The sequence below is a fragment of the Pezoporus occidentalis genome, unplaced genomic scaffold, assembly GCF_034315485.1.
Source record: "Pezoporus occidentalis ecotype Australia unplaced genomic scaffold, CSIRO_AGI_Poc_V1 ctg278, whole genome shotgun sequence".
Lineage (NCBI taxonomy): Eukaryota > Metazoa > Chordata > Aves > Psittaciformes > Psittacidae > Pezoporus > Pezoporus occidentalis.
The window spans coordinates 350,204-377,034 of NW_026914697.1; the positions used below are offsets into that span (position 1 = coordinate 350,204).

The 26,831-nt window shown below is 58.0% G+C and overlaps 2 protein-coding genes across 4 annotated transcripts; one reads left to right on the forward strand and one right to left on the reverse strand.

Moving 5' to 3' along the window:
• Nucleotides 1-8,915: 8,915 nt before the first annotated feature.
• Nucleotides 8,916-16,703, forward strand: LOC134166996 (acidic leucine-rich nuclear phosphoprotein 32 family member B). 2 transcript variants are annotated; one of them, XM_062625193.1, is made up of 7 exons: nucleotides 8,916-9,047; nucleotides 11,045-11,194; nucleotides 11,873-11,995; nucleotides 12,883-13,081; nucleotides 13,376-13,503; nucleotides 13,910-13,964; nucleotides 14,799-16,703. In XM_062625193.1, the coding sequence occupies exons 1-7, from the start codon at nucleotides 8,994-8,996 to the stop codon at nucleotides 14,885-14,887; spliced, it is 798 nt and encodes a 265-aa protein (XP_062481177.1). In that variant the 5' UTR covers nucleotides 8,916-8,993; the 3' UTR covers nucleotides 14,888-16,703. The 2 variants fall into 2 exon arrangements, with proteins under 2 accessions (XP_062481177.1, XP_062481178.1); XM_062625194.1 differs by having other exon boundaries at nucleotides 13,379-13,503.
• Nucleotides 16,704-17,967: 1,264 nt separating this feature from the next.
• Nucleotides 17,968-23,494, reverse strand: ZNF414 (zinc finger protein 414). 2 transcript variants are annotated; one of them, XM_062625195.1, is made up of 8 exons: nucleotides 22,944-23,492; nucleotides 21,992-22,072; nucleotides 21,804-21,911; nucleotides 21,496-21,601; nucleotides 20,007-20,527; nucleotides 19,595-19,645; nucleotides 18,766-18,924; nucleotides 17,968-18,386 (listed from the first exon to the last, which is right to left on the reverse strand). In XM_062625195.1, exons 1-8 carry the CDS (start codon nucleotides 23,011-23,013, stop codon nucleotides 18,310-18,312), a joined length of 1,173 nt encoding a protein of 390 aa, XP_062481179.1. In that variant the 5' UTR covers nucleotides 23,014-23,492; the 3' UTR covers nucleotides 17,968-18,309. The 2 variants fall into 2 exon arrangements, with proteins under 2 accessions (XP_062481179.1, XP_062481180.1); XM_062625196.1 differs by lacking the exon at nucleotides 19,595-19,645 and having other exon boundaries at nucleotides 22,944-23,494.
• Nucleotides 23,495-26,831: the final 3,337 nt, after the last annotated feature.

Here is a 26,831-nt window from a genome sequence, read left to right on the forward strand (position 1 = left end):
CATTGAGCAACCACTCTATTATCTTTCCTCCAGGCAGGATGCCATACCAGCTAACCCAGCAGTCTCTGTCAGTCTGACCACCCTGGGCTTGTTTGGAAATGCAGACAGGTTTAAATCGAATGCCTTAATTGCTAATAGTAACAGCAATAAGAGCACTAATTAGAGGAAGTTCTCCCAGCGCTGTCATCTGTCACATGCGCTTCGCAGTGCGGTTGTGTTGTGCCACAGGGATTTGATAACTCAGCAGGAGTTGCCTGCTGGATACACAGGGCTAAGCAGAGACGTAGAATCCCAGCCTGGGTTGGGTTGGAAGGGACCTTAAAGCTCCTCCAGCTCTAACCCCTGCCAGGGCAGGGACCCCTTCCACTGGAGCAGCTTGCTCCAAGCCCCTGTGTCCAACCTGGCCTTGAGCACTGCCAGGGATGGGGCAGCCACAGCTTCTCTGGGCACCCTTCTTGTAGATGAAAATAGGAAGTACCTAAGTCAGGAGAGAGAAAACTCCCCTTGTTCTTGGCAGTGCTGAACCAGCCCAGCCAGGGCTCTCAAACACAGCGAGGGCTGCCTGGAGTCCCATCAGGTTGCCGGCTGAGCAGACCCAGAGCAGGGAGGCAGCTCTTGCCAAACCAAAGCCCTGCATCCAGCAGCTTCTCAGCCTTCCTCACTTGCAGGACTGTGGACTCTGAAGAGACGTGTAAATGGAAGGAGATAAAGTTCCTTCTCGCTTGGGCTGAGCCTGCAGCTTTGCATCCGGCTGTCAGGAGCTTGGCAGTGCTCTGCACGCAGGGAGATGGCTTTATCTAGGGTTGCAATCCTTTCACAGAGTGGTGCAAAGCTCTGGCAGGAGACAGCAATGGTTTGGGCATGTTCTGTGAGAGACTTAAGAGCAGAGCCTGCAACAGGCCTTGGGAACCAGAGGTTTCTTCACCAGTGGCAGAGTTGGTCTGTTGAAAGGGGTATAAGAAAGAAGGCAAGCAGGAAATAACTCTGCCCTATCTTCTAGTGGTCAGTGACTTAATACTTCCTTAGCCAGAGGTCCTGGACCATCATGTTTAACCAGTCAGAACACAGCAATCCTGTCTATGTTTATCTCAAGCTTTTAAAGGTGATTTTTTTGAGGTCATATCCTGTGGAAATGACATTCAGCTTAAAGAGGTGCTGGGTGAAAAAGTACCTCCTTTTGCCTATCTGCTGCATGCTGGCTGCATTCGTGCCCTCCATGTGGGTCAGTTCTGGAGGGAGAAATCATATTCCCTGCTCCCATCCTCCAGACCCTTCACTGCATTTCCCTGCAACCTCCTCATCCCATATGGGTCATTCCCAGTGCACATCCCTGTGCCTTGCTTAGTTTCCTATCTCTGTTCAGAGGAGCACATCCCATCCCAGATGCTTTGAAACCTCTGTCTGCCTACAAGAAGCAATGGAGATCCCTTCCTAGCAGAGAGCATCCTTTGTGATTCAAACTCAGCCCCACCAGATACAAGCAATGCTTGTGTCCTCCTGTGAGCCATGTACCAGCCCCTGCCTGTGTGCCCATGCCTGCACAGTGAAACACGTTCATGTCAAGAGCATGCCACTCTCCTGCAGATCCTGATCTTGGTGGCCTTAACAGAGCTGGATGCATCCCTGAAGACGTCTTGTCCTCTCTGCACACTCCATAGGAAGCTCCTGATCCCTTTGCTTAAAGATCTTTAAGATCATCAAGTCCAGACATTAGTCTGGTGCTGCCAAGTCCACCACTAACCCGTGTCCCTGAGTACCACACCTCCATGTCTTGTAAGTACCTCCAGGGCTGGTGTCTCCACCACTTCCCTGGGCAGCCTGTCCCAGTGCTTGACAGCCCTTCCTTCTGGAGAAGAAATCATTGCTAACATCCAATCTAAACCTCCCCTGGTGCAACTTGATGGGCAACCAGTAGGCCAAAATCTAGGAAGAAGCTGGTTGGGAACATGCCTTCCATGGAAGATCCATTCCTTCCCCCACTGGCCCTTTCCAGCATAGACCTTTTCCTTTATTCACTGAATAACTCCCTGTTTCTTCACTGTATTGTTCACTTCTTACATTTTCAGCTTTCCTTTTCCCAGAGGGACTAAACCCCATCTCTAAATAAGAAACCCAACTGGTCCTGAGGGCTCAGGAGTCTGCGGGCAGCAGGGAGATAAATCCCAAGGGCCCAAAATAGCCCCAGGTTGGTGCAATTCACTTGGCTTCCTGCTTGCATCAGGACTGAGTTTGGCTGTGAAATAGCTCCGAGGTGTGGGATCAACCCTGCCTGCCTCTGACCTGTCCTGGGGCTCCATCCCAGCTCCAAAGGCACGTGCAAGGGGAGGATGCAGCGGTAGGGATGGTGCACGATGCAGTGGCAGGGATGGTGCACGATGCAGTGCTAGGGATGGTGCACGATGCAGTGCTAGGGATGGTGCCCGATGCAGTGGCAGGGATGGTGCACGACGCAGCGGCAGGGATGGTGCACGATGCAGTGCTAGGGATGGTGCACGATGCAGCGGCAGGGATGGTGCACGATGCAGTGCTAGGGATGGTGCACGATGCAGTGGCAGGGATGGTGCACGATGCAGTGGCAGGGATGGCGCACAATGCAGCAGTAGGGATGGTGCACGATGCAGTGGTAGGGATGGTGCACGATGCAGCGGTAAGGATGGTGCACGATGCAGCGGTAAGGATGGTGCACGATGCAGTGGTAGGGATGGTGCACGATGCAGCGGTAGGGATGGTGCACGATGCAGTGGTAGGGATGGTGCACGATGCAGCGGTAGGGATGGTGCACGATGCAGTGGTAGGGATGGTGCACGATGCAGCGGCAGGGATGGTGCACGATGCAGTGGCAGGGATGGTGCACGATGCAGTGGTAGGGATGGTGCACGATGCAGAGGCAGGGATGGTGCACAATGCAGCGGTAGGGATGGTGCACGATGCAGTGGTAGGGATGGTGCACGATGCAGTGCTAGGGATGGTGCATGATGCAGTGGCAGGGATGGTGTACGATGCAGCGGTAGGGATGGTGCGTGATGCAGGAGGGAGCTTTCCCAGTGCCAAGCTCTTTCCCAAGCCCACCCCTGCGAGGATTCCTGCCCACACCCTTGCAGGAGGGCGAGAGGGTTGCACAAGGGCTGGTGATGGAGGAGGCTGCTCTGGGAACACAGCCTCCAGGGTAAGTCCTTGCTTATCTCCCCAGCGCAGCTCCCTTGTTGAGACTGGAAACTGGGATGGGAACTGGGAGATGGAGCCATCCCACCTGCAGCGCGCCTCTCCCTGTGACACCTGTGGGACCGTTTCCCAAAGAATGGAGTTTCCCCAATCCTGCTTTCCTGGCCTGAAATCTCCCTGCAGGCACTGAGAGGAGCACAGCGGCCCCCTCGTGCTCTGGCATGGGGGGGGGGGGGGATGAGGAGGAGCCCCAGTTTATCCCGGGATGCTCTTATTGTGATGTTACTCCTGCAAGTAACCAGAATATGAGCACAAACACACCCCAGGTACAACCCTGCTGCCTCCTTCTGCTCTCCCTATAGCCGGACCCATTCAACCCTTTGTTCCCAAGGCACTGATTGCAATGGAAATGATGCTGAGGGTGTTTGCTGGGAGAAGCTGGGCTGAAGGGCACTGGCTTTCACCAGGGTGGTGGTGGATAAACACCTTTCCCACTACATGGCTCAGCTTCCCTATCGGCAAGGTCGAACAGGGATCTGGAAGATGCCTCTAGATCTGCTTTGAGATAGGAGCTGGGTGTTGTTATCTGGTGATGCTGCATAAAGATGCCACTACCCACAGCTAATTACGGCAGGGCAGAGAGGAGCCATCCTGAGGAGCTCCCACACTGGGATTATGAACTCCATTTTCAGGGTGCAAAGGAGCCTGCCTCCTGCCTGGGGGTTTCAGACCGGGCACAGACTGTTGTGAGGGATGGGATGCCACAGGGAAATTCCAGGGAGGTTGGTTGAAATTTCCTTCTCAGTCCCTGACTGGCTGATGAGCTGTTAAGGTGCAAAGCGACAGCTTGCAAGGCTGTTGTAGTGCAGAAAGCTGGAGGGAGAGGCCGGTGTCCCTTCTGCAGCTTTAAGAGAATCATGGATAAAGGAGAAGCAGTGGAAATACGAGAGGATTGTGAGTTCATCTTACACTGAGGGAATACTGTGTGTGAACTGGAGTGCCAGCCTCGTGCCTTGCTCTGCTTAGGTACTAATCCGTATATACAGTGCTCAGGAGAGCAGAAAACACAGGGATGGCTCTGGAAGTGCCTCCATCTCCCTGCTGCTTGCTGGGAGCCCCCAAACAACTGGAGCTGCTGTTCCAAGCCATTCTCCCAGGTACCTGGATGGAGGCTGGTGGTATCCAGTCCGTCTGGGCACCTCCGTCTTGTCTCTAAATAGGAGAAGCTGCCTGGAGGTAGACAAGGGCCGCAGAGCCGGCCGGGAGCAGCAGCATCACCCCATCACCTTGCAGCAGCCTCGGGGGCTCCAGCACCGCTCCCCGACCCCGGTACCCCCGGGCCCGGCGGGACGATGCTGCCCTCTGGCGGCACCAGCGCAGCGCTGCAGGTGGTCGGGGTGTGCCGGGGCCGGCACATGGGACCTGAGGGTTTGGTTGGGATGAGCTCTGAGGCAGAAGCTCTTCCCTGGGAGGGTGCTGAGGTGCTGGCACAGGGTGCCCAGAGAAGCTGTGGCTGCCCCATCCCTGGCAGTGTTCAAGGCCAGGTTGGACACAGGGGCATGAAGCAAGCTGCTCCAGTGGAAGGGGTCCCTGCCCGTGGCAGGGGTTGGAGCTGGATGAGCTTTAAGGTGACTTCCAGCTCAAACCAGTCTGGGATTCCATGACTCCATTAACCTGATTTGCCTGCTCCTTTGGGGTGGTTACTGGGGTGCATGTGGACACTGGATTTTTTGGTCTCCCAGTAGATGCCTTATGGACTTGTAAATCTTCAGTGAATTCTCCTGATCATATCCATCACTGGACATCTCCACACTTCACTGAAGGTCTCTGGAGCAAGTTGTCTTATTGAAACAGTTCAGCCACAGAATCCTAGAATCCCAGACTGGCTTGCTGGTGCTTTCCGCACAGGGAAGAGCTTCTGCCTAAGAGCTCAGCTCAGTCTCCCCTCTGGCAGGTTAAAGCCTTGGCCTGTCCCTACAGGCCCTTGTCCCAAGCCCCTCTCCAGGTTCCCTGCAGCCCCTTCAGGCACTGGAGCTGCTCTCAGGTCTCCCCTTCAGGAGCCTTCTCTTCTCCAGGCTGCCCCAGCCCAGCTCTCTCAGCCTGGCTCCAGAGCAGAGCTGCTCCAGCCCTCGCAGCATCCCCATGGCCTCCTCTGTCCTCATTCCAACAGCTCCAGGTCCCTCTTGTGCTGTTGCCCCAGAGCTGGATGCAGAACTGCAGTGGGGGGGGGGACTCCGTGTTTTGAGGACAGGGAAGTGCTAAGTGATGAGAGGGTCCTTGCGGTGCAGAGAGCAGTAACGGCCCGTTTATTGCACAGGATTCACTCTCGGGATGCTCTGCGCTAGGAACGAAGTAGTTAAAGCCACGCACCGCACAAGCAGCTCGTGTTGTGTTGTATAACAGACAGATAACACGTTATCCCCAGCATCTGTGCTCCAGCCTGGGCGAAAAGCTCCAGACCTGAATTTCAACCCGTGTCAGCATTTACAGCCCAGTCTTCCCGTTGCTGTCACTTAACGCAGCAAATGACCGGCTTCGCGTTAATCTGCCTGAACATCGAAACTCTGGGAGCCGTTTGAATGCATCCACCAGACACCGAGTAGCCAGGCGCAGCTTTAAAAGCGATTCGCTTAAAAGCAGAGCAGGGTTTTGTGTTTGAGGACAAACAGAGAGCTCAGCTCCCGAGGGAGCTTTGCAGCCCACGGGACGGACGGGAGATAAAGCGGCCCTAGGATGGGCGGAGAGGGGGGGGGAAGCATTGTTTTCTACAAAGAACAGGAAACGAGCCTCAAAGAGTACATGAAAGAGACCTTAAAACAAATGCAGATCAGCAAAGGGGGGACCTGCAAGCCCAGCTCCCAGCTGCCTGCCCAGGGCAGCCCCTCAAGCTGCTGCTCTGGCCTGCGGGGAAGATGAGGGACCCTTGGGGTGCCAGGACCCGATTGTCCCTCCCGAGTAGGTCTCGGTGAAGCCAAAAAGACCTGGGTTCACCGTGCGGAGAAGGGACCCGGTTATGGTTGGGCTCAGTGATCCTGTACTGGGCTCAGTGATCTTACGGTTGGACACAACGATGTTATGGTTGGACTTAAATGATCTTAAAGGTCTTTTCCAACCTAAATAATGTGATGATCCCATACGTCCCTTGCTACTTCACCCGCGAGGATGGGATTAACCCAGCCAGGCCAATAAGAGGATGCTCTAAGGCTTGCAGCTGGACCCATCCCAACCATGGGCTGCTCCTTCGGTGCCACCACCACACATCTCATCCTCCACAGCATCTGCCCCCTTCCACCCAGCCTTGGTGCTGGGTGTTTCAGAGTTACTCCTTAGGGGCACGCGGAGGAGAGGGGTGACTGGTGTGGTGCCCCATGAACTGCTCACCCCATGGCAGAGCAGCGGGAGCTCAAATAGAGCCGCCATCAGAAGAAGGGAGATCACAAAGATGCAGGAATGCACCAGCACTGAAGGGATTTCCTTATGGAGAGGTCCCTTATTTGCTCTTCAAAATGAACTGACTGGGTTTGGCCCCTTTGGAGCTTAAACCCCTCTGCTGAATGTCCCCATTTCATTTTGCTGCTCCTAATAAAGTCAGGCTCCTGTTAGAGCCAACTGGCAAAAATCATCTGCAACGTACCAGAAAGCCATTTCCTCCCATACAAGGCAAGCCAGTGGCCTCCTGCCAAAGGGGACAATGGGGGACTCTGAGGCTGGTCCTGCGAGCCCTCGTGTTCCTGTTTACTTGGAGGCTTGGTCCTTGATCAGAGAGATTTCTCTGGGTGTTTTTGAAGCTGATTTTAACGGAGCCGTTGGCAGCAGTGCCCACATCCTGCAGGAATCCTGCTCCTGCGCGGGCTCCTGGGAATGGTGGCAGTGCTTGGACCTTCCCGAGCTGTGTGCAGGGAGTCCCACCAGCTCCATGGCTCTGCCGAAGCGTGGCTGGGTGCGATGGCACCGCCTGGGCCTGGCGGTCCCACAGCCATGGATCCCATGGGCTGCAGGATTCCCGGCTCGCCATGTTTGTACCCCGAGCACAGCCGTGGGCTGCCCATCAGATGAGAGAAGGGAAAAACACCACGGTAACCCCCACGGTGGCTGTTATCTCATCCTTCCTGCAGCAGAAAGCCTGACCAACACCCACCCTGGCTTTATCAGCTGCCCCGGTCCCGGCACCGCTGGCAGGCACAGCCTCAGCAGTGGCCAAAACAGGGGATGGGGATGGGAACGTGGTGCTCGGGACAGGAACATGGAGCTGGGGATAGGAACCGAGATGGGGATGTGATGCTGAGGATGAGAACGTGGTGCTGGGGTGGGAACATGGCACTGGAGTAGGGAACATGGCTCCTGAAGATGGAGCTTGGGAATGGGAACGTGGCACCTGGGAATGGGAATGTGGTGCCTGAGGATGGGAATTTGGCGCTGGGGATGGGAACATCGCACGTGAGGATAAGAATGTGGTGCCTGGCGATGGGATGGTAGCACTGGGAGTGGGCACATGGCGCTGGGAATAGGAACATGGCGCTGGGAATGGGCACACGACGCTGGGAATGGGCACACGGTGCTGGGAATGGGAACAGGGCGCTGGGAATAGGCAAATGGCGCTGGGAATGGGAACACGGCACTGGGAATGGGAACACGGCGCTGGGAGTGGGAACACGGTGCTGGGAGTGGGAACACGGTGCTGGGAATGGGAACATGGCGCTGGGAATGGGAACATGGTGCTGGGAGTGGGAACATGGCGCTGGGAGTGGGAACATGGCGCTGGGAATGGGCAAATGGTGCTGGGAATGGGAACACGGTGCTGGGGGTGGGAACACGGCGCTGGGAATGGGAACATGGTGCTGGGAATGGGAACATGGCGCTGGGAGTGGGCACATCGTGCTGGGAATGGGAACATGGTGCTGGGAATGGGAACATGCTGATGGTAATGGGAACATGGTGTTGGGAATGGGAACATGGCGCTGGGAATGGGCACATCGTGCTGGGAGTGGGAACATGGCGCTGGGAGTGGGAACATGGCGCTGGGAATGGGAACATGGCGCTGGGAGTGGGAACATGGCGCTGGGAATGGGAACATGGCGCTGGGAGTGGGAACATGGTGCTGGGAAAGGGAACATGGCGCTGGGAGTGGGAACATGGCGCTGGGAATGGGAACATGGCGCTGGGAATGGGAACATGGCGCTGGGAATGGGAACACGGCACTGGGAATGGGAACACGGCGCTGGGAATGGGAACATGGCGCTGGGAATGGGAACATGGTGCTGGGAAAGGGAACATGGTGCTGGGAGTGGGCACATGGTGCTGGGAAAGGGAACATGGTGTTGGGAAAGGGAACATGGTGCTGGGAATGGGAACATGGTGCTGGGAAAGGGAACATGGTGCTGGGAGTGGGCACATGGTGCTGGGAATGGGCACATGGCGCTGGGAATGGGCACATGGCGCTGGGAATGGGAACATGGCGCTGGGAATGGGCACATGGCGCTGGGAATGGGCACATGGCGCTGGGAGTGGGCACACGGCTCCTGGGGACAGGAATACGGTGCTGGAGAAGGGAACACGCGGCTCGGGCCGTTCCCCCCCTCCACCTTGGCCCCCCGCTGCCGAGCGCTGCGGGGCGGGGCCGGCAGGGGGCGCTGCGGGGCGGGGCCGGCAGGGGGCGCTGCGCAGCGCTGGGCGCGGCCGGCAGGGGGCGCGGCGGCCGCCGCCTTTGTTGCCGTTGGCGCCTTCCCTCGGCCAAGGCGGCGGCGGCGGCGGCGGCGCGCGCGGGAGCGGAGCGGGGCGGGGCGGCGGGAGCGGCGCGCGGGGGGCTCGGCTCGGCTCGGCTCGGCTCGAGGATGGAGATGAAGAAGCGGCTGACGCTGGAGCTGCGCAACAAGAAACCGGGCGAGGTACCGGTGGGGCGGGGGGGGGCACCGGTCTGCACGTGTTGGTGTTGGGGGGGGGTGGGGAGCGGTAACGGAGAGCGCCCCGCGGGGGTCCCGCACCGGGAGCGCGGTGCTGGGGGTGCCGCTTCGGGGGCTGTGAGTCCCCTTCCTCCTCCTCCTCTTCCTCCTCCTCTTCCTCACCCCCCCCCCTGTCCCCCGGCATGGCGGCGTGCACGTGCGCGGCGGGGCCCGGGCGCCGGTGGCCGGTCCCGTCCCGTCGGGTCCCGTCCGGTCCCGTCCCTCCCGGTGAGGGGTTGGTGCCGGGCCAGGCCGGGTTCCGCCGCCCCGGAGCAGCCGAGCAAGGCCGGTGCGGGCCCGCGCAGCCATGGCGGCTCGGCCATGTTTAGCGGCCGCCCGGGCCTGCCCCGTCGGGGCTCCGCGGGGCCTGCTCGGGCCCTCCCCGGCTGTCAGCGCGGGGCTGAGCGCGGCCTCCCCGGGGCGCTGGGGGGGGGACGGGACCTCGCCTTGGGGTCCCGCCCGCTCCGCTCCGCGCCAGGCCCAGGGCACCGCTCCCTCCCCGGGCGTTCCGGTTCGCCCTGGGGCCTTATCGGTGCCGGGCCGGCGCCGGGCAGCCGCGATAGCCGGTGGCTGTCACCCTGCGCGCCGTGGCGTGGGGCGCCTGGGAGTGGAGGCTTCGGTAAAGGTTGAAGCCGGTTTATGGGTGGAAAAAGGGGTTTTCGGGCCCGAAATGAACCGAGGCGGCGGAGGGTCCCTGTGAGGGCTCCGGTTTGGGGGTGAGCGGGGTGCGAGCGTGCCCTGGGGCCGGAGCGTTGCTGTTGGGTGATGCTGCCCTGGTGCAGCGCCCCCGGACACGGCCTGCGCTGGGTTAAAGCTGCTCTTGGCCGGGGGAACCCCATAACCTGGTAACGTGCAGGCTCCCCCCAGCAGTCCGACAGCAGCGGAGCCTTGGCCTCGGCCTCCTTCGCACCCACCGGGTTGGTTGGAGGCTTGCCTGGGTGCTGGGGGCAAAACGGGCTCCGCTGCGGAGCTCCGGACCGGTGCTGCCGCTTCCAGAGTCTTCAAGCGTTGATTCAGTGGGAGCTGGTGCTGCAGGGATGGCCCCGGAGCCCCGAGAAGGGGTGTTAAATGCAAAGGGACGTTAAAATGACTCCCTGATAGTTGGCTGGTGTGAGCAAGAGAGGTAAAATGGGAGTGCTGCGAAGGAGGGATTTGGAGAGCATCACGAGCCTTCTGGCCAAGGCTGAGTTTGCATCTTGCTGTGGAGATGTGTGGGGTGAAAGTGAGTTTTGGAAAGGGCCTGTGAGAGCTGGGGCTTGAGCTTAGGTGGGGGAGAAGGGGGTGCTGGGTGGGTTTACCCTGCTGGTGCTTGGCGGGGAGCAGATTGTGCTGGTCCTGATGCTACAGGAGGGGTGGTTTCTGTGCTGGGTTCCCAGCTAGTGATGGCTTCTGTGTGCGTAGCCTACGCTGGGCAAACTGAGGCCATCGGTGGTGCTGCATCGTGAGCCTGAGCATCATCATCTGCTTCAGAGAGCTGCCTGGGCAGCTGTGTCACCTCTGCATGGACCCTCACAGGGAAACAAAGCCTCTGGAGGCAGCCTTTCCAGCACCCCAAGGCATGGGGAGAAGTTAAAGGACCAAAATCAGATGACCCCATTTGGTCTCCTATTGGTGAAGCTTTAAACGTTGACCCTGAGAGCTTTTTGATGCTTTGTGTGTGAAACGTTTTGCTGCAAGCTCATGAGTCGACCCCCTCATGCTTCTTGATGGAGAAGGTTCTTGGTTGGGGCAGTGGATGCACGTTGTGTGGCTCACGCTTAAAGGGTGAAGTCCTGACCACCACGAGGGATTCACCCCTTGTGCCCTCGCACAAGTCCTTTAGCTTTAAGACCTCGTGTGTCCCTTAATGTGGGTAAGGAGGAGCTGCTGCTTGGAGGTGTGGGACAGGCTGGAGGCGAGGCTTGGCCGCGTGTGCTCACCGCTGCTGGTGTCTGCGTTGGCAGGTGAAGGAGCTGGTCCTTGATAACTGCCGTTCGGACGATGGGAAGATCGTGGGGCTCTCCTCAGACTTTGAGAACCTGGAGTTCCTCAGCATGATCAACATCAACCTGCTGTCCGTCTCCAACCTCCCCAAACTCAACAAGCTCCGGAAGGTGAGCCAGCCCCGTGCTCCCATCCCCAGCAGTCCTTGCTCTGATGCTTCAGCTCTCCTGTCCCTGGGTGTTTTTCCTGTATTTCCCAGAAAAAAAAAAGCCATTTGATTTTGCTCTTTCCTCTGTAGCTTACGCTTGGAGCTGCGACAGAGGTGTTTTTTTAGCAACAAAATGCTTTTGAGCTCATTTTATGTTTGGCATCCTTTCTCTGTTGCTTTTGCTGTTGTGCTACTGTCAGGAGCTTCAGTGATATAGAATCATGGAATGGTTTGGGTTGGAAGGGACCTTAAAGCTCATTCAGTTCCAACCCGCTGCCACGGGCAGGGACACCTTCCACTAAAGCCCCTGTGTCCAACCCGGCCTTGAACACTGCCAGGGATGGGGCAGCCACAGCTTCTCTGGGCACCCTGTTCCCCAAATAGTAAATGATTATGTTCAAAAGACCATAAATATTTGGGATTTCAGAGCATGTGCCCCTGTGTTGTGCAGCACGGAGGTGGTTGGGGGTGCTGTGGCCAAGGGGCTTCAGGTGAACACTCGGACCACACCATAGAGCTGCAGTTCAAGGGAGAGGGTCTGGAGCTTGAGTGCTCATTGTAGTCCAGTTCTCAGGGCAGTTGCATTCCCCTTGCTGCAAACTGAAGCCCTTTGTGACTATGTGATATTCCCTCCTGGCAGCTGGAGCTGAGTGATAACAGGATTTCTGGTGGCCTTGAAGTTCTAGCAGAGAGAACTCCTAACCTGACACACTTGAATCTAAGTGGCAACAAGATCAAAGACATCAATACCCTGGAGCCCTTGGTGAGTGAAAGGCTGTGCTGGGATCTGAGGGAAGATGTTGTTTCCTTTGGGGAGTATCTGTGCAGAAGTCCAGCATCTTGGCAGCACTTTGTGGTTCTCATGGGAACAGATGAGTGGGTCCAACTTGAGGCTGGCCTAATAGTTAATGGTTCCTCTGTCTGCAAAACCAGCAGCCAGTTGCTAAAAGAAGCATGAAATTGGGCTTGATGAGTAAAACTGTGGATGCAGTGCTCAGTGTCCATGTGAGAAAGGACCTTTAATGGGTTGGGTGCAGTTGGAGGTAGGTGGCACCTGAGGTGTCATGGAGATGAGCTGCTTGGGTTCCCATTGCCTCTGCACTGCCCCAGAGAAGGCTCTTGCCTTGTGATCCTGACTCTGCAGCTGAAAGGTCTCATTGTTGCCTTTGGTCCCTCCAGAAGAAGCTTGAAGCCATTTTAGTCCTCCTTTGCTTGACCTGCTGCACAGTGTGAGGACCGGAGCAGGGGAGCTGCTGTGGCTGTGCTGCAAGGCTCATAGACGCTTTCTGCATGCTCCTTTTGGGTTTGCCTCATGTTTTGGGCAGGATGAGTTCAGCTCAGTGATTCCTCCTGCTGGGGAGCTGGGCTTGTTGCCCACCCTGTTCAGAAGAGAGTATGATTTGGATGTGGTTTCACAGGGAGCTGTCTCCAAGGTGGGGAAACTAGGACAGAGGAGCTGAGAAGAAGTCTTCTTTGCCCACAGTTAGCAAGAGTAGTAACTCCTCTCCATCTGAGCAGCACATGGTGCAAATTAAGCATGCAGAGGCACTTCTGTACTAGATGTGGGTAGCAAACCAGCTGTCCCATGGTGGCTGCCTGATCTTCAAACGGTGTCAACCCATCAATAATGGAATGAATTGGTCTTTGCAGAAAAAGCTGCCAAACCTCCATAGTCTGGACCTCTTCAACTGTGAGGTGACGATGCTCATCAACTACCGGGAGAGCGTGTTCACCCTCCTGCCCCAGCTCACCTACCTAGATGGGTATGATGCTGATGACCAGGAAGCCCCTGACTCAGACCCTGAAGCAGATGGGGATGCACTGGAAGATGAGTATGAGAATGGGGAAGGTGAGGGTTTTCTCTTGGTTTCCTTGCTGGGGTAACAACCCCATTTAGCCATGGTTACGTTGCTAAGTAAATGGTGATTCTAACTTGCCACTAAAGTGGGGGCTGTCTGGGTAACCCCCCTCCCTCCTTGGGCAGGCTGGGGAAGATGTGAGACTTGCTGCAGGCTGACAGGGCTTGTTGCTGGCACTCCTCGTGCATTCTTGCTGTGATTTCCTGCCCGCTGCTCACGTAGCACTCGGGTTGGGGGTGGGAGTGTTTGGGAGCCATAACACTTACTTCCTCTCCTTTTGTTAGAAGGTGAGGGTGAGGAAGAGGAGGATGCCGATGAGGAAGATGATTTGGATGAAGAAGTCATCGATGATGAAGAAGATGAAGATGATGATCTGGAAGGTGAAGAGGAGGAGGATGGAGTAGATGATGAGGTGAGGCTTTCTGTCTTTGGTTTGTGTTTGACAGTGTGTTTGTCCCTTAACCTGGTGACCCATCTGACCAGGCACTTTGGGTGTCTGTGGGTGGATCTGGGAGTGCTGCTGCGTGCTCCCTTTTCCCATACCCCTTTTGGCTCGTCGTGTACAGAGTGTGTCAGGTCAGACCCGTTTGTTGCTCAGCCTGGTACTTCCATGGCCTCCAGGGACAGAGCTGTACAGCCCCTTCGTAGGGATGCTGGAAGCTGGTCAGGCACCGATAGCTCCTCACTGCTTGTCTTGTACCTGACCCCCGGAGGCTCGAGCAGGGCTGGAGCAGAGCAGAAGGAAGATGGTGCTGTGGAATTACACCTGGCTGGTGGGACTGTGATTCTTGCAACAAAGCTTCTTGTTTTGACTCCAGGAGGAAGATGAGGAGGAAGATGGTGAGGATGATGAAGAAGATGAAGCCGATGATGGTGAGTTGAATCCTAACAAACTTAAGCGCTTGCAAAGCTGCCTCAGCATTCTCACATCCGCTGGTTCTGTAGAGCTTCCCAGGCTGCAGTGCCGTGCTGTTGTTGCCTGCAGATCTTCCCTGATAAAAAGTGCAGCCTTTTGGCTATGGGCACCACTAAAGCCACTGCTTCTGCCTAAGCTGCCTGTTGGATAGTGGTTATAACCAAAGGGTCATACAGTGGTGATGGGGACGCAGGTTTCAGTGCCTCCTAATACTGGCCACGCTGGGTAAGTGCTAAATACTAAAGAGGCAAATCAACTAGAAACCCAGTTTTCAGTTGCTTGACCTGGTAGTCTTGTGCTGGAGGAGTACTTCTGTCACAGAAGCTCATGGTGGCACTGTGTGTGAGGAGATGCTCTTGGAGACACATGTTTCTCTCCCTTCAGCTGCAGGGCAGGGTAGACCCTTCTTGACTCGAGTGCAGACTCCTCTGGCTATAATGATGTATGGAGACCTGAATGAATGTTTGACAGGATACAGTGCCTGGTGTGACTTCACATCACCTTGTATGAGCCTGGTCCGAAGGGACTGAATTCTGCAAAGACATTTCTGGAGGTGCTCACCAAAGCAAAGCCCATTGAAACATGGGGTGTTTGGAGGGCAATAGGACACAGTTAATGCCTCGTGCCAGCCTTGGCTTTCCTGGGTGCCACGAGGAGCTGGGCAGGGTGGATCTCTGCTCCGGAATGGTGCCAGTCCTAGGCTGTGCTTGTTCACCAGCAGCTCGAAGCCCCAGTTCAAATGCTGTTCACACAAGACTGAACTGAGCTTCACGCTTGGCCTCTCTTTGCAGACCTGCCACGAGGGGAAAAGAGAAAACGAAATCTAGAGGATGAAGGAGAGGAAGATCCAGAAGATGAAGAGGACGACGAGGATGACTGATCCCAGCAACCCAATCAGTTTTACAGACTCTGACTGTGCTTGTCTTAACCTCCCCGTTGTGTCTATGTGAGACTGTAAATCCCCATCTCCCGCTCCTCCCCCTTTGTATGGCTGCAGCGTCCACAATATATTTTTTTAAGATGTAGAATCCTGTAGGCATTCAGGGGAATCTTCCACCCAAGGCTCACTTCTCACAGGTACCCATGACCAAAGGCTTTCTCCGTTCTGTGGTTTGTGCAGCAGTTTGCAGAAACAAAAAAAAAAAACCCCAAAAACCCCCAAAACCCCACCAAAAAAACCACACACAAAAAAAGAAAGAAAACACATACAAAAAAAAAACCCAGAAAAATGTATTTCCTCCTCCTCGGGTATCTTTTGTGTCTGAAATCAGCTTTGCCACACTGGACCCAGAGCTCCAGCTCCCACCCTGCCCGACAACAACAAGGCATTTGCTTATCCACATGCCCTCAGAGCAGCTTTCTGAAGACGCTTGAGCCACCTCGAGCAGTGGGTGCAGATCTGGTTCAATGGACTCCAACGCTCCCTGAGGTCTCTCTGGTCAGAAATAGTGGTGATGATGTGATCTCTGGAGATGCTTGAAGATGCTTTAGTGCTGGGGACGGGGGGTGCTTGGGGTCTTGGGAGAGGGGGGGTGGCTGCTTGCAAGACCTGGTACCTCTGACGATGCACCTTGCAGTAGCCCTGCACTTGCTTTCCTATTGGTTTCTTATAAACTGGAATCTTTTTCCCAATGGCCACCCAATAACTTCCACTTGGATGTCCAAATAAGCCTCATTTCCATGTCATTGCTGTGATGAGGCCTCTTGTCACCCTTTAGCAGCCTCTGCCTTTAGGAAGAGATAGGAAATAGCTGGTGAAGGGATACTGCACTTGTGTCAACCTCCATTTCGCACTGTACAGAACACGTTCAACCAGTATCACTGTGATGCACCTAACTCGGCGTTCCCCGGGAGACCGTGTTAGCCTCGATATTCTCAGGGTCCTTCTGCTAGCCAGTACCAGCTCTGGACACTTGCCTCAGCGCTAGCCTGGTCTACGCATCCTCCTCTTCCTCCTCTTTTCTTTCTTAGCATGAAGAGAAGTGCATTGATCAGAACCCAGCTCTCTCCCACTCGTGTTGGTGCTCTGACGGTGCCGCAGAGCAACGTGTCCCCGCACCCCGTGATGGCTGCAAGGAGGAAGCAGGGATGAGCCACGTGTAGCTCCACTACGGAGGGCTCCTCACCCTTTGCCCACCCTTCCTCTGCCTGGAGGTGTCCCCATCCATGAGCTTCCCTGGCCCCGTGGCACCCAAGGGATGGTAACTGGGTGCCGCTGAGCTGCTCCTCATGGATGCACTGGCACTTTGTGGCATTCCCGGTGGGCAACCTGCAGGCACCCAGAGGGGAGGCTCGGCAGCGGTTCCTGCAGAGGAGTGGAGTGCGTTGCAGCACATCCCAGTTCCTGTTGCTTTGGTCTGGTCTTGCTGTCGTCTCGTGTTGTACAGTAGCTGTAACCATTCGGAGCAGAATTAGTCCTGTAAAATGCAAACTGAGTAACTTATAAATGTTAAAGGAATTTTTTTAAGGAAAAAAGAAAAAAAAAGGAAATTTCAGAGCAGCAGTTACTTCTAATTAATTTTTTTTTTTTCCCTGCATTTTTAGCAGATTGTATGGATTTTATATTAGCCTAGTGACTGTCAGGTTGCGATTGGTCAGATTAGTCCCAGGAATAAGGATCTCCAGCCCCTTTTGTATCTTTTGTTACCAAAATTTGGATAAAACTTTTAATAAAGACTTCAGTTTTTACAAACCCATCGCAACGAGCCTTGTCTTGGCCTCCTCTGCTTTTGAGTTTCTTCTGGGAGCCGAGACTCCAAATAGACTCATAGAATGGGTTGGGAAGGAGCTTAAGCTCATCCAGTTCCGAGCCTGGAACACCTCACACTAGACCAGGTTGCCCAAGGATGGTGCAGGATGCCCTGGGGCTCTGTGCCCTGCTCTGTATGGAGCTCACTGCATGAGGTCTCAGCAGCTGGGGGCTTCAGCACCAGCATCTCATTCAGTGCATGTGCCCCCTGTGAGGGGGGGTCTGTTCTGCACTGGGGCAGGGAGCAGATCCAGGCCATGTGTGGACCAGAGCTGGGAGGCTCAGGGTTCTCCTGCAGTCCCCCCTATTTCAAATACAGCCTCTTCGTCCCCTCCGTACCCAGATGTGGGGCAGTGGGGACTGGGGGGCTGCCCTGCTGCAGCCCCATGCGTCTGCCCCGCTCTGTCCGTCCAGCCTGGGCTCTGTGTCCCCTGGTTTCTCTCCATCCTTGCTCTTGTGTCCCCTGGGGCTGGGGAAGGAGGCCCAGCACTGGGGTGCAGGCAGGAGTGAACCGGGGGGTGCTGCTCGCCCCTGTGCAGGGGTCACAGCAGGATGAAGGCTGCACCCAGACCCCTCCTCAGCCCCCGTCCCAGGGCAGCGCTGCAGGGACCGGGGCTCACCCTGTGCCCCCTGCGAGGTGCACCCCAGGGTGGGCGCAGATGGGAAGGGGAAGCCTCCGATCCCATGGGATCTGTGTGCTGAGGGGAGTGTGGCTGGGAAAGGGGCAGCTCCATGGGCAGCAGCCAGGGATGAACACTGGGTGCAGAGCAGTGGGCACAGAACAGCAGATGCTGAGCAATGGGTGCTGAGCAGTGGTGCTGGTGCTCCCATCCCGTGTTTGCCATAGGCAGCATTGGGCCCCGTTCCGCAGCATCCTGCCTGGCTCAACCCTCTCCCCTTGCAGGGCCGGGCTCAGCATCAGCACAGCAAAGTGGGGCCAGGACTCACTGCCCGGCTCCCTCGTGGGGTGCAGGAGGTTGCACAGCTCCCAGGGATGGGGACCAGGCCATGGATGAGCTGTTGGGGTGCAGCAGCCACCGTGTTCCCCGTGGGCTCCTCACACCTCCGAGGGGTTGGAAGCAAAGGCTCCATCTCTGCTTCTCACATATGCACCCCCCATCTATCCCTTCTTCAGGTGGGGACATCCTTAAGGGTGGCACCGCTTCCCCATTGCCACCGCTGGCACTGACAGAGGCGCTCCCGGCCACTGCTCCTGTACAATTCCCATTTATTATTCCAAGACCTCATTCCAGAGAAGTCCACGAACTCCTGAGCAACCCAACCAGGCTCCCCCCGAGCCCCTAGGGCTGAACAACGGAGCCTTGAGGGGAGGGAGACGTGGGGTTCCAAGTGCTTGAGAGTTTCCAAAGAGCAAAGGGAGGGTAGAAATGAATCGTCCATCGTCCCCTCCGCCGCCCCGAGCTGGGGATGCTCCCGGTACCCAGGAAGGGGTCCCTGTCCCAGTTGGTGGCAGGGGGCTGTGCGGTGCCCCCCTGCCTGGCTGCAGGGAGGGATGGAGAGGTGCAGGAGCAGTCCCACGGGAGCCAGGGGCATCAGAGCTGCGAGTACAGGGAGTTCTCCATCTCCGGCGTCAGCTTGGTGTGGAAGGAGGAGAGACCCACCCCGAAATCTGGAACGAAGCAAATCACAGAATCCGCGTGGTTGGAAAAGACCTTTAAGAGCATCGAGCCCAACCGTTCCCCAGCACTAAGGCCACCACTAACCCACGGCACTTAAGAGCAGTCAGCACCGCGGCCAAACCCCTCCCACCCTGATGTAGGGGCACGGGGAGGACACACGGACACCCCCCGGGGCATCACTACAGGGCGAGGAACCAGGGGCTGGAGCCTGATGCTCACCCCAGCAGCTCTGTCCCTTCCCCACCGGCGGCACGGGGTGCACACCGTGCAGGGCAGGCTGAGCCCGCTCCCCATCAGCATCCCTTCCTCCGCACCGGTATCCCAGCAGCCAGGATCCCTCCCCATTGCCTCCCCGCCATGGTGCCGTACCCATCTCGGTGTCCATGCGGCCGGGCGCAGGGGGGTTCTTGCGGTGGTCCTCGATGTGCAGGGTCATCTCCTCGCGCGAGGCGCTGGAGTAGGGGCACTGCATGCAGGTGTAGCGGCCCCGCGTGTGCTCCCACACGATGCGGCTGTTGGAGGAGTGCCCTGCAAGGACGGGCGAGGAGGGAAGCACAGCGCTCGCCCCCCCTCCCGCCTCCCCAGCCCCAAGCCCCGGGTGCCATGGGAGCCGTGCCAAGCGCAGCGCTGGGTGCAGGGTGCTCGGTGCCATGGCTCGTGATGGGTGTCACGGGGCTCGCATCAGCCGGTGCAATGGGGGCAGGAGACCCCACACTCCGAGCCCCACATCCACTGGAGGTTCCCTTCCCAGTGGAAGAACGCCAAAATCTGGGAGCAGGGAGCGAGGCTGTGCCCCCCCCGGCCCTGACATCCCTTTGCCCGTCGCCTCTCCGCATGGAGCTAAGGACAGCAGTTTCCAACCCTGCCTTGGAGCTGGGGGGGGACTGGGGAGGACTTGAGCCCAAGCAGCTCCAGCAGCTCCTTCTCCCGCTGCTTCTGCCCTCAGAACCAGGCTGGGTGCTTCCTGGGGGCACACAGCCAGTGACCCCCCCTGACTCCGAGCCTACCTGGGCAGCATCCCCTCTCCATGTGGCTCCCACAATGGAAGGAGCCTGCCCTCCCCCTGTGCTCCCCTCTACTCTCTGGGGAGCATCACGGTGCCCCATGGGGCCTCTCCCATCCCCTGCAGCCCCCACCACCGCCCGCCGCCCCCCCGAGTGACAGAAAGCAGCCCCCAACCAGTAGGTGCCAAACTAACCTGGAGTCACTCCTGAGCCAAAGCATGGGAGGAGTGGGCTGACACTCACACCTGCGGAGGGAATCGAGGGGCAAGACAAGCATTAGGGCTTCCCCTCCCTCAGGGGGGACACGTGGGGGGGCAGGCCTGGCCCGGCCCCCTGCCTCGCACCCCCAGCACGCCGGGGAGCAGCGGGGCTGGCATAATTTGGAGGCTCGATTTTGGTGTTTGCTGGCGCTTTGTCCAATAGAGCATCCCTGTGGACGGGATGCGGAGGGCACCGGAGGTGGGATGGGGCTGGGGGGGGTGCAGAGCGGCCCCACGCGGGGCTGGGAGGGGGATCCTGGGCTGGCCGATGCTGGGTTCTCCTCCGGGAGCTGCTGGTGAAGGTGGGAGCAGAAGAAGCTTTGCCCGGACGGCGCCACGCGCTCACCTTGGCTTTTCTTCCAGACGGCGTTGGAGACGGGGGGGCCGTGGCCCGGCACGTAGGGCCGGAGGCGATGCTGCGCCGCGGGCTGGGGCAAGCTGTAGGGCGAAGGGGGCACGTAGGACAGGAACGGTCCCGGCACCGAGGACGGGGGTGGCCCCGAGAACCGAGTCAAGGACGACGGCCCGAAAAGGCCGGGCTCCAGCAGCGGGAAGGGGTGCGGGGCCGGCGACACCAGCGGCAGTGCCTCCAGCGAGCCCGGCAGCTCGGGGAGGCTGCTGGGCACCGGGGCAGTGTCCGCACCGGGCACGATGGCTTCTTTCTCCAGCGGCCGGATAACGCTCGGGAGCTTGGGAAGCCCCTCGGGTGGCTTGGCCGGGGGGTCCTTCTCCAGGGCAGAGGTAGCGGGCGGGATGGGCTTGTCGGCTTTGGGGGGTGGCGTGGGGCTGCTGGCGCTGTCAGAGCAGACGTGAAGGTGCTTGAAGAGCGAGCGGTGTGTCCGGAAGCGCAGCAGGCAGTTCTCACACCTGCAGGGCCAGCGGTCAGTGTCAGGGATGGGGTCCCCTCCACGTCACCCCGAGAGCATCACTGACAGCATCCCCTCCACGTCACCCCGAGAGCATCACTGACAGCGTCCCCTCCACATCACCCCGAGAGCATCACTGACAGCGTCCCCTCCACGTCACCCTGAGAGCATCACTGACAGCATCCCCTCCACATCACCCCGAGAGCATCGCTGACAGCGTCCCCTCCACGTCACCCCGAGAGCATCACTGACAGCATCCCCTCCACATCACCCTGAGAGCATCAGTGACAGCGTCCCCTCCACATCACCCCGAGAGCATCACTGACAGCGTCCCCTCCACATCACCCCGAGAGCATCACTGACAGCATCCCCTCCACATCACCCCGAGAGCATCACTGACAGCGTCCCCTCCACGTCACCCCGAGAGCATCAGTGACAGTGTTCCCCTCCACATCACCCTGAGAGCCTCAGTGACAGTGTTCCCTCCACGTCACCCTGAGAGCATCAGTGACAGTGTTCCCCTCCACATCACCCCCCAGCCCTAGCCCCAGTGTCTGCAAATGTAGCATCTTGTGTGCCTGGGGCTGTTTGGGAGCTGCTGGGTGCCCACACATAGGACATGCTATGGGAGTGGTCTGCAGGGAGATGGCAGGTCTGCTTATCAGGGCCTGTAGGGATAGGACAAGGGGAAATGGGTTTAATTTAAAACAGGGGAAGTTCAGGTTGGAGATAAGGAAGAAGTTCTTTACTATGAGGGTGGTGAGGCACTGGCACAGGGTGCCCAGGGAAGTGGCAAATGCTCCACCTCTGGCACTGTTCAAGGCCAGTCTGGACAGAGCCTTGGGCAGTATGGTGTAGTGTGAGGTGTCCCTGCCCATGACAGGGGGGTGGAACTGGATGATCTTAAGGTCCTTTCCAACCCAAACCATTCAATGATTCTCTGATGGGATGGGGACCAGCGGGACTCACTTGAAGTAACGGTTTGGCTTGTAGTGCACCTTCATGTGGGCCATGAGGTCCTGCATGCTGGGGAAGGTCTCTGTGCAGCCCAGCGTGGGGCACTGGAACGTTTTACCTGGGCAAAGAAATAGGGCAGAGACTCAGCAACAATGCAGCTGTGCTGCCCCAGCCCCACAGTGGGTCTCCGGCACCTCCTATCTGATGCTGCGCAGCATCTCCTGGAGGTCCAGGCTCCACCTCAGCTTCAAGCCCCACTTTGCCACCTCCCAGCCAAAAGAAAGCTCACCCTGGAGCGATGCCGGGTGTCCCAGCCTTACCCTCAAGCGACTGCGTGGGTCTGTAGTGGACCTTGTGGTGGTCCATCAGCTCCTGCATGCTGGGGAAGGCCAGTCTGCAGCCGTAGCTCGAGCACTGGTAGTGCTTCCCTGCAAGGACACAGATGCGTTGGCCTCATTCACCCCTGACCCCGCTGCTGCCATCCCCATGGGGCAGGCATGGGGCTCACCTGGGACAGGTCTGCGCTTCAGCGGCCGCAGCTCCTGCGCTGGGGTCCCCACGCTCCCCGGCACCGGCGCCTCGCTGCTGCCTGCGGGGAGAGGCTGTCAGGGACCGCGCGCAGCCCGGGCCGGTGCCGCTGGGCACGGGGACCTCCACGGGCTGGGGAGAAACCTCCTGAGGCTCAACAAGGGCGAGGGGAGGAAGTGCCCCTGGGGAGGAAGAGCCTCAGGTACCAGCACAGGCTGGGGGCTGCATGGAGCCAGGCTGAGGACACTGGGGCTGTTCAGCCTGGAGAAGAGAAGCTGCGTGGGGACCTCAGAGCAGCTTCCAGTGTCTGAAGGGGGCTACAAGGATGCTGGAGAGGGGCTCTGCATCAGGGACAGGACAAGGGGTGATGGGTTCAGACTGACACAGGGGAAGTTCAGGTTGGATGTAAGGAAGAAGCTCTTCCGTGTGAGGGTGCTGAGGCGCTGGCACAAGGTGCCCAGAGAAGCTGTGGCTGCCCCATCCCTGGCAGTGTTCAAGGCCAGGTTGGACACAGGGGCTTGGAGCAAGCTGCTCTAGTGGAAGGGGTCTGCCCACAGCAGGGGTTGGAGTTGGATGAGCTTTAAGGTCCCTTCCAACTCTAATGATTCTGTGATTCCTACCCTTTACAAACAGGGGTGCACACAGTTGTGGGGGGGTCTGGTGGGATCTGGCTTGGAAGGGGCTGGAGCCCTCCAGGGTGGTTGGAGACAGGATGCTCTTTGCCCTAGAAAAAGCTGCTGGTATGAAGGCAAAGGCTGCTGGTATCTCCAACACACTGGGTGGTGCCATGTGTACTGCCATGCCCAGCCTCAGGGTGCTCCCCAGTCCACCTCTGGGGTGGGACTTGGCCAAAGGGACCTCACAGCAACAGGAGCAAAAGTTCCTCCCCTTCCTCCTGCCCCAGCCCCTCTCAGCAGGCACAAGGGACTCACCTGCCCCCTCTCCAGTGTATTTACCCCGCAGGGAGAAGGTGGGCACAGCCTCTTCCTTCTCCGTCTTCATGGCCTGGCCAGGGGTGGGCACAGGGTGATGCACGTGTGGATGGAGTCTTCTCCTGGCGATGCTGCACCGAGTGCAAGGGCGAGAGGTTAAAGCCTGGCATGATGTTGACTGCCTCCTCCTTTATGTCCCACGGGAGCCTCCCACCAGGGGACCCCCAGGGCAGGAGATCCTGGCTTCTGAGGGGCTTTGCTATGTTCTCTGCTAGGGAGGACCCGCTACCAAAGGCAACACTTCCCAGGGTAATCCCCCCATCCACCCTACCCATGGTTTCAAAGGGTTTTCCAGCCAAGAGGAGCAGCAGGTCCCATTGCACGACTGGGAGCACTGGCAGCGAAGCCGGATGCTGATGGGCACGTGGGGATGGCTCCTTCACACAGCCTACATCAGGCGGTCCCCCAGATTAAACTGGCTTCACCAGGCGCCAGGCTCTGACATGCAGAAGGCAAACACTAAGTCCTAGTATAAAGCATCTGAAAAGTCCCTCACTTCAGGAGCGCCCTCAATAGTGTCTTAATGTCAAAGTTAATAATAGCAATATTAATTTGAATAATAGAATGGTTTGGGTTGGAAGGGACCTTAAAGCCCATCCAGCTCCAACCCCTGCCACAGGCAGGGACCCCTTCCACTGGAGCAGCTTGCTCCAAGCCCCTGTGTCCAACCTGCCCTTGAACACTGCCAGGGATGGGGCAGCCACAGCTTCTCTGGGCACCCTGTGCCAGCGCCTCAGCACCCTCCCAGGGAAGAGCTTCTGCCTAAGAGCTCATCTCAGTCTCCCCTCTGGCAGGTTAAAGCCATTCCCCTTGCTCTGTCCCTACAGGCCCATCACAGCAGTGCTGGGGCTGCAGAGGGGCTGCAACTCCCACATCTGCACTTGGGTAGAGGGTTAATATTTCCCCAAAAGCTCAATGACTCCCAAACCAAATGTCCCTGGGGAATCTCCTTGGGGATCAGCCTTGTGGGTACAAGGAGGTGCATCTGCATCCACCCCATCCCTCCTGGCCTTGATGACCTGCCCGTCTGCATCTATTCCAGAGGCATTTTTCCGCTCCAGCCAGGATCCCGGCGGGTTGCAGGAGATGGGTTTTACCCTGGCACACAGAGCTCAGAACTGCAACCCACCAGCAATAAATCAGAGCATGGAGCAGGGAATCCGTGTGGGATTATACCTCAGGCTGCCCCCAGGCCTGTGGCTTTGTTCAGGGGTTGCATTGGGGTTTTTTTTTGTCTCAGCTTCTGCTGCCGCTGCGGGATGCAACCTGGGACTGAGGCTGGAAGGAGGATCAGCCACAGAGTGGGGGGATTTGGGCCGGGGCCAGGCTGGTTGTGTCCCAGGAGGGGAAATTCAGCCCTGGCTGGAGGGGTTGGGTTGCTCCATCTGCACAAAGGGGTTTGGGCACATAAAGTTCAGAGAGGCTTTGAGGGAGCTTTGTTTTATCAGAGATAAAGCAGGTTTGGGGGGGCAAAACCATCTTGGGAATCTTCCTTTGATGGAGAAAGCATTCAAAGGATCGAGGCAGGGCTACATCTGTCTGCTCAGCCCCTTGTGCAGCGTCCATGCAGCGCCATCACGTTTTGGTGACCATCACCGTAGCTTCCAGCCTTGGGTGCTGCTGAAGCATTTCATGAGTCCTTGAGGCTATAGTGAACCTCCCCCAGGTTCCCTCTTCCCTGCTGGAAACACTCATTCCGGCTCAGTCCTCAGTGCTTGTCCCAGGACTTGCGGACAGACCCCGGGAGCGATGGTCTCCAATGGCTTCCAGATGAGGCTGAAGGCAGCAGGATGCTGGTACCCACCCCACCAAGAGCTCAGCTGGATCACGGGCACCTTTCTGCTTCCTCTGCAGGGACCTCCCAGCGCTCCTGGGTCAAACCTTCCCTCCTCTCCCTCCTGGCTGCCTGCTGCCACTTGCCGCTTCCCAGGGGTACCCAAGAGATGCGTTTTGAGCTGATTTTTCCCTATGGAAAAGCTGGGAGAAGGCCTCCTGGGGAGGGAGATACAACTGGCCAGGTCAGTGAGGGCAGGTGGGATGGATACAGGCACCCCTTGCTGCAGCCAGCACACGCCTGTACATGCCTGGCACATGCCTTGTGGCCCCATCAACATCCAGCTGGAGCAAAGCTGCTCAATAAGGGTGTGCCTTTGGCAGTGGACAGGGTGGCAGCCCCACAGCATCCCGTTATACTCAGCCCAGGCCCTGGTTTTGGGGAGCTGGTGGTGCCTGTGTCACTTTGCTGTCACTGATCACCTCCTGCAGGGCACTGTAACACCTTTAGTTCCCCAGGACCGTCCGTTCTGCCACCCTGACACCATTCTGCTGCTGAACTGTCACCGGTGAGATGTGAATCCCCCAATGCCAATGCAAACCCTGCCCTGGAAACCCAAACCTGAAGTCGGTGTCGGTATTCCCAGCGTTTTCCTGCTGCAGGTTCAGTCTCCCTGAAAACCTGCCGGCACCAAACTCCCTCATTGCAGCCCCTGCGGTGAACAGGAACCCTGGAAAAATCCTTCTGGGAAGCTGACGGCAACGAGGAGGGTTTGCAGCTACTGTTCACCCAGAGCAGCCTCTGCTGCTGACTCAGTTAATAATTAATACAGCTCATCTCCCACAAACGAACCAGGGGGTTATACAGATCACCAAGCACAGGAGCCTTTTACACACACACACACACACACCCCGGGATGGATAAACGGGACAAATAATCCTACTGCAGCATCTCGGCGTGGTTTCTGGCCTGGGGTTGCAGAAGCTTCCCAAAAGGCAGCTCCTCGGTGCAGGAGATGAGAGACAAAGGCTCTGAACAAGGGGCTCATGTGATCGCTCAGCCGGGGAGCGCGGAGGGAGGACGTGGAGGCTGACAGCAGCACGGATGCTGCCGGTGCTGTGCTCCGGCCGCCGCACACAGGGTGCAAACGGGCCCTAAATTAAACCCATGTCCTGAATTCTCCTGTGGCCTTCAGACAGCGCAGGGAGCCCTGCAAGAGCTGGTGTTGGGGGGGATGATGCTCCGGGCATCTCTGCCCCTGATGCCCACCACAAGCAAGGTACCTTAATCCCAACCTGGGCTGGAGCAAAGCCGCTGCCTTGATGTTCTGCCTTGCACCTCACCCCGAGGGCACGCTCCCTGCTCTCCAACTCAGATTTTGCCCAGAGAGGCCCATGGAGCCCAGCCTGGAACCCCACCACACCTGCTGCTGGAGGCAGCGTGGGCATCCAAGGGCTTCCCTGTGCCATGGCCCCACAGCGGACATGGAGGGAGCTCATCCAAGGCCCATCAGTGGTTCCTTTGAAAGCATCTTTCAGCCTTTCCTGCAGAGCCACCTTGCCATCCCCTGAGCTTGCTCCAAGCCGTCAGTGACCCGGGCAGCGTGTGAACACGGGAGAGCCATTTCCCCCCATCCCTGCACCATCCTGGTGCCCGCCTTCACCAGCCTGCCCACAGCCAGCTGATCCACTGGGCTCTTCAGACAGAAAAAACCCTGTTCCCCTTCAGGAGCCATCTGCGGAGGACAGACCTTCCGCCTGAGCCCAGCCAACGCTGCTCCTCCTCGAGCAGCAGCCCTGACCACCGGCAAGTTCACGCCACGGCCAAGGCTCAGGAGCCCCTTCGGCCCCGCAGCAGCTGAGCAGCCGCATCCCCAAGCCCCTGACAGCAACAAAGCAGCTCCCACGTGTGCAAGGAGATGGAGAGACCGTGGGGAGACCCCGGTGGGAGCAGCCCGAGGATGCTCGAGGTGGTGAAGCGGGTCTCGGTGCTTCCACAGACCACACATGCCTGCAAAGACCCGGGGGCCAACACCTCCCGCGGCTAGCTGTCCC

Coding starts and splice junctions, on each gene's coding strand:
- LOC134166996 (XM_062625193.1), top strand. CDS start 8,994: ATGGAGATGAAGAAGCGGCTGACGCTGGAGCTGCGCAACAAGAAACCG. Junction 11,195..11,872: donor AACTCAACAAGCTCCGGAAG/GTGAGCCAGCCC, acceptor CCCTCCTGGCAG/CTGGAGCTGAGTGATAACAG. Junction 13,082..13,375: donor TGAGTATGAGAATGGGGAAG/GTGAGGGTTTTC, acceptor TCCTTTTGTTAG/AAGGTGAGGGTGAGGAAGAG.
- ZNF414 (XM_062625195.1), bottom strand. CDS start 23,013: ATGAAGACGGAGAAGGAAGAGGCTGTGCCCACCTTCTCCCTGCGGGGT. Junction 21,912..21,991: donor GAAGCGCAGACCTGTCCCAG/GTGAGCCCCATG, acceptor GTGTCCTTGCAG/GGAAGCACTACCAGTGCTCG. Junction 18,925..19,594: donor TGGCTCAGGAGTGACTCCAG/GTTAGTTTGGCA, acceptor CCGTCCTTGCAG/GGCACTCCTCCAACAGCCGC.